The sequence below is a fragment of the Sprattus sprattus genome (genome assembly GCF_963457725.1).
Source record: "Sprattus sprattus genome assembly, chromosome: 2".
In the NCBI taxonomy this organism is placed as follows: Eukaryota; Metazoa; Chordata; class Actinopteri; order Clupeiformes; family Clupeidae; genus Sprattus; species Sprattus sprattus.
In genome coordinates this window covers 23355301-23368346 of record NC_137921.1, presented here as the reverse complement: position 1 = coordinate 23368346, position 13046 = coordinate 23355301, and the positions used below count along the sequence as shown (strand labels likewise).

At 44.9% G+C, this 13046-nt stretch overlaps 1 protein-coding gene across 1 annotated transcript in view; it reads right to left on the bottom strand.

The window, feature by feature from the left end:
- The window catches only part of ptprk (protein tyrosine phosphatase receptor type K), a gene marked incomplete at its 5' end in the record, with an annotated part of 126088 nt that overhangs the window by 58053 nt on the left and 54989 nt on the right, over nucleotides 1–13046 (bottom strand). The window contains one exon of the mRNA XM_080857446.1: nucleotides 8668–8961. Coding sequence (XP_080713572.1) covers nucleotides 8668–8961 — 294 coding nt within the window. The remainder of the gene's footprint in view (nucleotides 1–8667; nucleotides 8962–13046) is intronic.

The window sequence follows — 13046 nt, the reverse complement described above, 5'->3', positions numbered from 1 at the left end:
GGTCAAAGGCATTATGGCCCAGGAGAGAGCAAGGGCCCAGGTAAGCCATCTTTGCCATTTTAACTCACTACATATGAGTCGAGACCAGACAAGATGGTATATCCCGCAAACAATACTGTTAATACTATTTGCTCGTAAATGTGAACGATAACTGTCTTTGCTATGATATAAACACTTGTCAGACAATTCCTTAGTACTGCGTAATCTAATAGTCAGAGGCAAGGTAGGCAATCTGTTCTAAAAAGGTAGGCAAGCTGTGGTTTAGGAACTTAACATTATCCTAATAGCCATTTGTTTTCATGCTACACACTACGCTTTTGAGGAGCATTTCCTCTTTGACAATGTAACTCCTTACTTGAAGTCATGTTTCACATGGAGCATTAGTCAAAGGCTTCAGCAAACATAGCTTGGGCTGAATCAATTTATGAAAACAACTCTAAACCACTTACTCCCAAAAGCCAATATGCACCAGAGTAGCTCTAATGAAGGACAAGCCCTTCTAATCAAATCCAAAATAAATATAATTTCTCTGATTAACTCAATTAGTGTTTCTGTTATCCTAAATTGCCTCAGATTATGAGAACAATTGACACTGTGTGTAAAATGCTTGTGTGTCTCTGTGTGTCTCTGTGTGTGTGTGTGTGTCTCAGTTGCCCATGCTTACAAATAAATGCTAGCAAAATGAGGTGACTTTAGCAGGTCCCCTCTTAGACTGGAGGGGGTTGCGACCAGGGCCGCAAGTTGATTGGTGGTTGAGCCTAGAAAAGCTCTCCGTCTGCAAGACTATGGCGAAAGGACAGCCACTTCAATTTAAAGAGGGCTACAGGTAAGCCCCTGTGCTCTGATGAATTAATCTATTGCCACTCCGCTCCATGGACAGAAATAAACACAATTGCAGCGGTGATGTTCTCGTTGTCAGGTGGAGGTATTAGAGGTGGTCACGGTGCCAAACACGACAAAGTTGCCGCCAAAGAGCATCCAAAAAGTGACTCATCAAAACAAGCATCATCAAAACAAATTAGCACAACCTACATTTCTCTGCTTTCTGTCCTAACACTTGCTAACAGTGTCTTTCCTTGGTGTTTCAACATATAATGGCGTATTTGTCCATGTCCTTTCACAGTATTATTGGACAGTTCTCAGAACCGCTACACGGATGAAGGAGAGGACGCATTATGCGCAGGCCTATCTCAAAGCTATGAAGGTCGCACAGTGTGCTTTGGTGCCAAAGTGATGCTGATGCTCAATGCCGACGACAAATTTAAAAGTGATGGAGCAGACCTCTTGTGAGGTGAGGTTGAGGAGAACAATAAATAAAACCTTAGACTGATGCAAGAAAGACAAGTTCAAGGATTGGAGCCAGACTCACCACTGCACTCATACAACTGGGTCTTTCAATGACCGTTGTAGGTGGCTGAAGGGGGCACACGCACACGCACATTTTATATCAAGGGCGATAAATCCCCCCCTACCTCTAAGATTTCAGGGACACAATGAAAGGCAAACAATAAGCGTCCTTTCCAAAGTTCAAAGGCATAATTTTTCTAAATGGCTCATTGTCTTTAAAAGAAAAACCTAGAGAAAAGGAAAAGAGAGAGCCCACATAATCCATCTTAATTGATTTGAGCAGTTGGCCTAAAACTTGCATGCGGTGCAGGCAGTGGGTGGACAGATTGGACTAATTCCTTAATTTTGTAAATGTTCTCATTTATCATGCTGAGGTGAAATCCTCCTTATTGTTGTACACTAAGCAGGTTTTTTTGTTTTGTTTTTTTTGCATCATTGTATCGGAAACACACTGCAAACACAATGATAATTAATAACAATCCTCCATGCAGAGTCTGGGGGGGAAAAAACATAACAAAACAAATGACAAACAAAGTACCAATGGAAAACTGGAGGAGGAAAGGATAAGGCGATGCAGAAAAACGCTGGCTTAGATTCCCTTGAGTTTCAAGAGAGTAACTTATTAGTGGAGATTAAAATGATGAACTGAGGTGCACAAAACCATACCCTGGCAGAGATAGACAGAGTGAATGTGGTCTTGTTTGCCAAACTACTCTAGAAAATATGTTACATCCATATATGTACTGTAAACAGAGTTGCCATTGAGTTCTGCTACATGAGAAGAGGGGTGAACAGGATATGACTTCCCCTGCGCCAGTGTTAATATAAAATCGGAGCATGTGTTTGTGTCCCCTGCGCCAGTTGTCAGAGTGTCGGAAAAAGTATTGCTTCTGATTCATCATCATCCAGACCCAAACCCAATTTCTCCTACTCCCATGTCGGGAGACCGAGAGATAGAGAGTAAGGGAGAGTGAAAGAGACCTGTTGAGAGACAGAGAAAGAGAGGGAGAGACAGAGAGAATGGAGGACAGTGGGTGGAGGGAGGGGGATAATGCCAGCTCTATACCATAGGAGGCTTTCTGAAAATCGCCTGAGGTGAGGAACGTAATCTAGCGTCTCCCTGTCCCGATTCTTTACACCACAAGAGAGTCCTGCACATTATCAATTAATTTGGTAGTATAAGGGGCATCTCCCCCTTGCACCAGCAGAATATTTTCTTCAAAGAACAGAAGTGTCAATATTTCAACAGGGACACTAATGCATGCATGTGCAGGATGCCAATACATGCTGGTAATTGGAACGCTGCCAGCGCATGGCAGGCATGAAAAAAATCGTTATCATTTCATTGAAGACTAGTCCATTTCTCTGGTTTTGTTTTCAATCAAATTTAGAATACATCCATAGAGTTAGCAAAGTGCTGGTGAAAGAATGTTAGCGTAAGGATTTGCTTAAGCTTCTGAAAAGCTTGCTTCTGTTTGTTTCATCAGAAAATGTAATGGACCAGTGGAGCCTTCCATGGAAGACCTGCATTGTGAGGATATCCAGTCTCTCTGTCATTTCAGTGGACTTAGCAACATTTCAAATGTCAGACCTGCTGCTCCATGAAAGCAAAGTACAAAACAAGCATAACTGATGAAATGTGGAATGGTGAAAATCTAGTTTAAGAATGCTTATACAAAGTACCCTGCTATATATTCACATATAATTCTGGTGAGGTAGTAAACACCATTTCCCCACCTCCTATCCAAGAATCACAAGTCAAAATGGCCACAAGAGAGAGAGTGCGCAAAGAATTTCCCACAAATCACTTATTGATGCAAATTTAAATTGAATTCAGAGTTATCCATTTTAAAGCAGGCTTCCCTTTGAAGAGATAACTGCCAGATTCCACGAGCAACAGTGAAAAAAATCATTACAAGATAAAGTGAGCCTCGTAATAGTATGTCTAGCTGTGGGGGACTGATCAAAACCAATAATCCTTGACTGAGAATTGATAAATTGATGCACTGAGCGGAGGTTTGGGGGAAAGAGGGGGTGTGTTGGGTATGCTGCTGGGGGGTGGGGGTGGGCATGGGGTATTGTTGTGGTTGGTAGGGACGTTAAAGAGGGGGATTGGGTGGTGGTGTTGTTGGTGTGGGACTGATGGTTCAATTTGCACTGGAGAGAAAAAGAATCAAACTGCGCCTTGCACAGACCCAAATGCTGTTCTTTGCATGTTTAGGAAAAGACTTGACCCTGGAGCTTGAGCAAATGGATGCCAGCAATTAGCAGAGGAGGAGATGTTTTGCCTACTCCCATCTTCCTGGTGTATTATCAAGGTCCCTCATGAATAGTGTGGTGTTTCTCAAGGGCCACAGCAAGGTTGAATTGTTGACCTCTCCTTTAGTCAGCCGTTCTATTTGTTAGCAAGATCACTTGGCCGCTTCAACACTTTAATTGAAATTGCTTAGGTTGAGGAAAAAAGGAAAAGGAATCCATTGCAAATGCACACATGGACGAGGTCATCTAGCGAACAACTCTTTCTGTGTAATCAGCACTATAACACGGCTCCCCACCCCTCTTCGATGCCGGTATTCACTTTGATAATTACAATGCTTGCCTGTAAAGAGCCTAAGTATAACAGGAGAGCACGCAAAGAGTACTGTTAGCCGGTAGGAAGCAACTCCAATTTAGCCTTCTCTGTGAGCGGAGTCAAATGGAGAGCTAACATGAGGCACCTAATAACATTTATTGGCCATGACGTGTCATTTCCTGCTAAATCTGTAAGCTTTTCAAGACTAAACCCTCTAAAATCTCTTGGTGTGTCATGAAGAACATGAACAAAATGGAATAAGTATCCAAAAAGGTTAAAAGAAAGTAGTGGCAAGGGAGACAAGGGAGACAAGTAGTTTGTATTCTGTAGTGTAATTGCTTTCTAACAGAGTACAATCGAGAATACTACAGGGCCCTCCACGGCGGCCTTAAAAATTGTAACGTTTGTTTGGATATGTTGCCATTAAGCCCAATGAGGTCTGTTGCAGATAGCAGGAGGCAATTGTGGGGGCCGGGGGGGGGGGGGGGGGGGGGGGGCAGGAGTGAAGGGGTGGGGTGAAGAGAGAAAGAGAGAGAGAGAGAGAAGAGGATGTTGAGGTGGTGCCAGAAAAACGGAAGTCTGCGGGCATATCAAAAGCAGCCGACCGGCGGCATTAACTGCCTTCATTTTCTCAGCCTGTCATGCAGAAAAGCAATTCAGTGGCGGAGGACCCCAGATTAACATCCCCAACAACTTCCTCTCTCCACTCAACACGTTTCCTGACTCGGGAAGAAGCTGATCCCTTTCAGTGCTCAGGGAGAAAAAAGAAAGAAAAAAAACTACTCGTCTCCCTTCAGTGCTAAACTTAGGCTAAGTGAGTGCCCTGTTCTGTTCCATCATCCCCTGCATTTTAAGCCCATGAGAGAGGAGAGGCTGCTGTCCACGGCTGCTGTCCACGAGGGAACCGTAGTGGAGGGAAGGTGTCTGAGGAGAAAAGTGAGGAAACGCTTAAGTTGAGTCTTTCAGGAGGATACGGACTGGCGGAAATAAGAGAAACATCACGGCTCAGTGCTCATTCTAACTGACCCGACCTCAGACTCAATAAGCAGAACCAGAGACCCCCCACCCCCCCCCCCCCCATGTCTGCACACCATGGCCTATTGCCAGCGATTTATTTGAAGGCTTGCTTGATCTCATTTACTTTATACTTAATTTCCTTCCTTTTCCCTACATTTTTAATGACTGTGAAGAGTACATTTGTCTACACAGCATCTCTGGCTGTGACATTTTCACTTTAAGAAGTTCTCCTTTGGCCCGGCTGGTTTTCAGTGTGAAATAAGCTTAAGTGAAACCCAAAAGAGAGTTTGTGCTCTCGTGTGCTACTATTTAGTGATGAACACAACCAGTGCCTCTGAAGAAAAGGGGCCTTTCTTAGTGATCTATATATTTTGTCTCTAGTAACTAGGTAACCTTTCTCACCGGCAGTTACTGGCAGCTGCCAGACCAAAAGTGCCACGTCGCCCAACAACAGTGTTACTTACACCTTCTTGAATATTTCAGACTCATCCGCTACCCAAATGTCCCTCAAAATTTGCATCGCCGTGGCTAAATTTAACAAACATTGAGCGTGTGGTTTCACGTAACTGACCATATGGGGGGTGTACGTCAGTGGCATACATAGATGGGTAGTTAGACTTTATGGGGGAGTTTGAGTGCTCCGTGTCCAATGCTCTGAGGCAGTCGACTGCCCTGCGGGAGACGCAGGACAGGTGGAAGACAGGCTGTTGTGTGGCATCTGTTTAACGAGCGCGGGCACATGACAGAGGCTGAGGAGCATCACACGCCACTCGCACAGACGCTCATCAAGATGGACACCGAGCCAGATCGCTTTTACTCCAAGGGCTACTGAGAGACACACAAGGGGAAAAGATGGCGATGTTCAGATGTACACGAGATCTTCGTTGATGGTGGGAAACCCATGGAGCAACTCATTACCTTTTTTTTTTTGCATACTAGCGTCAACATTGGAGATATCTGGTGCTATTTGTTTAGAATTTCAATCCCTTGAAAGTGTGAGAAAGAGATGTGTTACTTTATAGAAATGGCGTGACATTTGTAGAAAATAAATTAGATGGCAAGGAGAGCACACGGTAGGAAGGAGGGGAAAAATAATATATAAATAACAAACACAAAGCCAGCTGCCGGGAGAAAGGGTGCCTGGAGCATTTTCATAATGCTCTTGTTCACCCTGCAAATCAGGAAACGTGAGATTGACTTCACCTACCCTCGGCTTCTCTCTCCTCTCCACCCACTCGACTATGTCATTCATCGTACTTATTGTTTTGTTCTCCCCATGCCACCATAGCAGTGACTGTGTGTGGGAGTAAACTGGAGGTGGCGGAGAGAGAAAGGTTAAACAATGCGAGAGAAACACCGTGTTTGGTTTCGGAGGAGCCCTTTTCACCTCTGAACCCAGCACACTTCTTGGAGATTCATAACGAGGCTTAACATTCGTGGCCAGCATGGAGCCAGAGGATATCCTGTTTCCTCCGTTGTTTTACAAAGTCCTGCTTTGGGTTTCTTCGTCCCACAGTGATCATGAACACAATTGTTGCTGTACTGTATTGGGGGAGCTTGAAGACTAAGGATTAAAAGAAAGCATTAAGGGGGGTGCAGAACAATCTTTGAGGTGATGCCATTAGCCTCACCCTTCCACCCTCGTTTTGTAGCTTCCTATTCAAAATGACAAGCCTTGTCCACCACACGCCTTCCCTGTGCTTCGTACGCGGTGTTCGATAAAATTTCCCTGACCGCCTCAAACATGAACTAACAGAACACGCCTGCTCGATGGCAGACACATCAGAGCCTTGTGATGACACAGCATCCTGCTGTTCATGACTTTAAAGACCCCACGAATGGAGCAGAGCTGTGACAGGTGGTTCCAAATTCAGAGAGCAACCACGCTACGCAAAACAGTAGAGGTGCAGTGAAACTAGAATCATTATGATTGGCCGATAAAGATTGACTTGCCACACCCAATGCTCATCCATTTTTGCTTGATTGTGCCCTGCTCTGTGTCAATGAAATGATCAAATATAGCTATCTATATATTTCTATGTATTGGGTGTGGCAAGTCAATCTTTATCGGCCTATCATAATGATTCGAACATACCTAATCAATGTTTACACAGAGCTCAGGAATTGTTCTACAGTGGTGCAAACAAACTTTCCGGTTGTGTACAGAGTGGTGTACACCAGATGAGACAAAGGTTCTTAAGTGGGAGGTCCATGCCCAACATGAAATCCTTTTTGGGGCTGACAGAGGAAATATATCGAAATATAAACCTGTCTCTGTATTAAATGTGTGGTTTGTGTTTTATTTACCTTACTAATAGGAATAAACAAATGTTCTGATAACTGGTCCTTCCTTTGATGCGCATGGCCCAGTTATCACCTCCAGCTGTGGAGGCCAGGGAGGCCAGGGAATGCTGGAAAGATCTAGTGGTGTAAAAGGCCAGCCCTGCTGTTACTTTTAAAGCTACAGGAACCGGACTCGCATGACTGTGGTGTTTCTTTAAGTACGGACCAGTTAGATGGGAGCAGGGACTAGTTAGATGGGAACAGGGACCAATTAGATGGGAACAGCATCTGGGGATGAGTGGAAATATCTCTGTTGCCGTGACTATTTGGGTACACCGTTTCTATACCAGATTACCTACTTGCAAAAAAATTGACACATTAATAATAGCAATGATTAAATGATTTAAATTCACAACTATCAATTAGAATCAGCATAGAAATCTTAAGGGACAGCAATAGATTATAAAGTGAAGAAAAAACACTATCTTTCATTTCTAAAATGGAAAGCCCAATGTAATATGTCTGTGCTCGCATATCATTCACTCTGTCTGGGAAGATTATCAAATTATTTCCTGCATGACATGAAAGCGAGCTAGCTAGTGAGCAAACTGATGTTCCCTCCGACATGAAGCCAAAGCGAAAGCCAAAACCAAACCTGGCATCAGGGAGGGATGGGGAGAAAAAATAAACTGCTTTCAAATACTATTGACAGCAAGGGAGAAATCACAAGACTGCAGCATCCCCCTTTGAATCTCAATCTGGGAATACAGCTGGCGCGTTCTCTCAGGAGCGTACACAGGCCTGGGAGTAGACAGAGACTTTTGTGTGTGTGTGTGTGTGTGTGTGTGTGTGTGTGTGTGTATCTTAAAAAAGCAATGCCCACGATAATGAAACACTGCATACATTCGCCGTCAGTCTTAATAAGCCATCCCCATCCACAGATTCTCTCTCCTGAAGACAATCACTTCCCTACGTGCTTCCCCATACTAGTTGTGAATCAAGCCCGGCTGTGGCTCTTAGCACCGATGCCATAGCAACCCTGCCGAGTGTGACTATCGCGCCACAGAAAAGATGAGGGTAAAAAGGAGAGTGGCGAAAGGAAAGAGGGGCAGGTCTTTGACAGCCACAGGCAGTGTCATTAAGAAACCTCTGGGGCAAGTCCCCATGTTTCTTTTTTTCTTTATAAAAATAACACACTCACACACACATTAAATACATTGACAGTGATTCTAAGTGACTGACAGTTCTTTTATTTATTTTCCTTGGCTTTATCCAATTATGTTTTTTTTTCCCTAAGAGGACTCCAGGCCATTATTTCTATGCTAATGTTCCTAAACGTTGAGAAAAAATAGAACAAGAGAGACAGAGGAGTAGTAGGAGAAAAGACAGGAGCTGAGAAAGAGATAATGGAAAATAAAAAAGCAAATTGGAGCAGGAGAGTGACTCACCGGCACACTTGGTTCGGGTGATGAGGGGGGGGCCAGGTCTGCCGGTGCCGCCTTCCCCAGGACGGGTGAGCAGGACACGAATCTCATACTCTGTGTCCGGGTCCAAATGCCAGAGTTTGTAGTTAGGCGAGTTGACAGCGTGGGTCTCCGTCCAGCTCCCTGTTGTCATGCGGTACTCCACCTCTTTCAAGATGATTGGCCCGTCACCGAAGATGGAGTTGGAATTGAGCTGGATCAGGAGGTATGTCGGCCCCACAGCAAGCAACTGAGGCGGCGCGATGGGCCTTGGGGGTTCTGAGAGATGAAGAGAGGATTATTACCTGAACTGAACAAACAGCCGAGAAAAACTGCCAAACTGCCAAATCTGCAGGTAGTCTTGAACAAGTTGCGACAACTCACCCAAACATTTTAACAGCCTTCAACTCTTAACCCCAACTCTTACGTTTAAACAAGAACATTTCATACGCTCACTATTGTGATGCTATATTATTAAAAAATATATATATATGAAAGCCTTGTGATTTAGTCTTATGTGATATTCCACCTGGGAGCAGCGTTTATGCAAATTAATAATTAATGGCACCAAAACTGTGGTACTGTTGTACCCCAAGCAAACTCTTCAGTCTGTGCAACAAGTTACAGAGGAGAAACGGCACTTAATTGGTCCCTAGCTATAACCGGAGTGCCAAAGCACTACACTGTTTCAGTCTATCCAGATGGTTCCTGGGGCTGTCTGGAGGTGTTTGGACGCTGGAGCAGTCACAGTCTTGGCAAGTCATTCCACCGAGCATCAAAAACACACACTGCTTGGATATCACCAAACACAATGAAAGGTGTTGATGCATGTTCTCCATGTTTAGCGAATACTTGGAAGGAGTCATTTATCATCCTCCCTGCTAAACTGACTCGTTCTTTAAAGCTGTTAAGATGATTTTCAATGTGATTTCTTTCCAACAGTGTTTTTCAAAACGGCTGCTGAACAAGCACTACCACATGATGAAGCCAGCTCTTTAAACACAACCCCCCCCCCCCCCCCCCCCCCCTTATGTAAGAAATGTGATGGCAGCAGCCTTTGAGCGCTTTAACATGCAACGATGACTGAAGATAAACTGAGTAGGACGAGTGCAGCGTTCAGATGGTAAGACTGTGGTGTCGGCACGGTGGGCAGGCGCATCCTTCCCACTCCAGATGGCTGCTGGCCGATCCCCATTTGTCGCGGCTAATTAAACAGGTTAGTGCGGCGGGCTCACACATTGCCGGCACGTGGGGTGGGATAGGGAGGGGGTGGGTTTTGCGGGGTGGGTTGATCTGACTTTCGCCTTTATATATGGTATTGCAGCAAGTGCCGAAACTCAAGACCTCGACAAGCCAGCATTCGGCTCTTGCAACACATTAGTCTGGGGTGCATTTCCTGAGAGTGCCGTTCAACAACAACCATTGATCAACTCTACAGAGATGTGATTGCTTTCTCGACGCTTTTAGTCCTGATTAGCCTGCAGTCACCTGGTGAGTGTGCTTGTAAGACAGGTCCACTCCGGTGAGGTCCCCTCCTTACCTGCTACAACCACAAGCCTAGTGCTAGGGAGACGTTACACACCAGCTCCCGATGTGGCGCTTTAAAAAGACATAAGCCATCCAATGATGAGACCAAGCAGTGCCATGGACCAGTGACTGGTTAGACAGCATCTATTAATGTGATCCACCCCCTTTTTATCTTCAAGAGGAGTTGTTTGCAAGCAAACAAAAGCAAACCATAGGATGTCAGTTAATTTGTCAAAAGTGATTACTTATCTGGCACTCTTATCTTGCATAATAGGTGGTGCATAGAGATCTGAATTAGAGCCTATTAAAGTAAAATCAGTTGCTGGGCTTGTTTGCTTAACATACTGTATCCCCCTGGGTGAATGTGTCACTGTAGTAACCTGGTGACCAGGCTTGGAACTTGGGCTGTGGGCTGTTGAGCAGTAGATTGTGAGAAAAAAGAAATTACAGACACAAAATGAGGAAAGAAAACCATCCAATCCCTTGTGGTTAGGATGTAACCCTGCCGGGTGTACCCATTACTTTTTGATTAAGGTCCCTTTTCTTAATTTCTAGACTCGAATTTCTGCCATTACTCTTATCAGTGTTTCATGAGATGCATGGCACTGAGCAGTTCTCCAAATTACACTTGAAAATGTGATTTTCCTTCCCACTCTAATTTAATAATGCCTCTTACAAATTAACAAACGCGCAGCACTGCTCCAACATTACAGCGTGAATCCAGACACAAATGTCCGTGAGGAGCGAGGAGAAGTGGCCATTCATCATCCCCTCAGACTTAGCAATATCACAAGCAAAATTGATCATTTTATTCTAAATTGATTTTAATTAGTACAAAGATATGGGGAAATCATTTGGGTAAAGGAAATTTGTGTCCTATGCTGTTGATGTTATTTTCTCACACTGTTAATACGTGAACCATCCAACAGGAAAACAAACAAATTAATCCTCAAACCAATGTCACCTAGAAAAATGCTCACCAATCTTGATGATTGAGACTGATAGTGATATTTCCTGCTGTGAGATGTTTATAGTCACACTACATATATAAGGTTGAATATCCACCTTTCCGTCAGGAATAGGAGTACGGCTCTACCATAGTCAGGAATAGTAGCACGGCTATACCATAGTCAGGAATAGGAGAATAGCTCTACCATAGTCAGGAATAGGAGCACGGCTCTACCCTAGTCAGGAATAGGAGCATAGCTCTACCATACTCAGGAATAGGACCATAGCTCTACCATAGTCAGGTTTAGGAGCATGGCTCTACCATAGTCAGGAATAGGAGAATAGCTCTACCATAGTCAGGAATAGGAGCACGGCTCTACCATATTTAGTAATAGGAGTATAACTCTACCATAGTCCACTAGGCCACACAAAGGCATTTGCTTTTTTTCTTTGCTAATAGAAACGCCTACTGAATGAGCGAGTGTAATAGGGAAAAGCAAATGTGAAATGGTGGTTCACGAACATTCCCTCAGGGAATGTGTTCAATATCCATGCATATTTAAATCCACCGTGTCACACAATAATGTGTGGGGCCTTATTTTTCCCTTGTTTTTGAGCTCTCCCTACCAACACACACACACACACACACACAGACACACACACACAGAGACACAGAGACACAGAGACACAGAGACACAGAGACACACAGACACACACAGACACACAGACACACAGACACACAGACACACAGACACACAGACACACAGACACACAGACACACACACACACACAGACACACAGACACACAGACACACACACACACACACACACACACACACACACACACACACACACACACACACACACACACACACACACACACACACACACACACACACACACACACACACACGAAAAGGCATTATGAAGTAAGATGATTGGTTGGTGCAGGGACAAAATAGGTTGTTTAATTTGTGCCTGTACCTGTAGGCGAGGTTTGTTCATCCCCTTTCATTAGAGCAGGCACCGTCACAAGCAGGAGAGAGTGCGCACGCTGCAGAGAGGCGCGGCGGCAGTGGCACATGACGTCCAGGAGGGCCTGCCACTGCCAGCCTTGAATTGCTTCCTCTCCGCACCCGCGCAAATTAGCACAGCGTTTAAAAAAAAAAAAAACGCAGCCAAGAGCAAAGTGGAAAGAAGAGGTGGAGGAGGAGAAGGAAGAGGGAAGGCAGGGAAAGGGAAAAACAAGAGAGCGCAACTGGCAACAGCAGCGGTGGAGGAAAAAGACGGAACAGGGGTAGTAGGCAGATGTATGCGTTTAACACTCAATAATAGAGCCAGGGGGGATATGAGGTGGACGGAGCTGCTTTGGGTGGGGTATGAGAGGATGACAGCAAGAGACTTGGCTCTGTACATGTAGAGAGAGTGAGCCTGGCAGAAGAGAGAAAGAGAGAGAGAGAAAGAGAAAGAGAAAGAGAGAGAGAGAGAGAGAGAGAGAGAGAGAGAGAGAGAGAGAGAGAGAGAGAGAGAGAGAGAGAGGCCGTTGAATGAATCTTTCATCATCTGGTATTATTGCTTCTTCCAGGCAGCCCATCCATCATGCGGGGGCTGACAGGCAGGGATGATGGTGTCGAGGCCCCCGCATTACTGCTCCTTGAACCTCGCCTCATCCATCTCTCGCATCCTTCACCAGGCAGCCACGTTAAACATCCGCCGTGACGGTGCACAACTTACCACCACCAGCCTGGTCGCCACTGCCAGCACCTCCGCACGCACACACATTCCCATCCTTCCACACACACACACACACACACACACACATCCCCATCCCTCTAAACACACACACACACACACACACACACACATCCCCATCCCTCCACACACACACA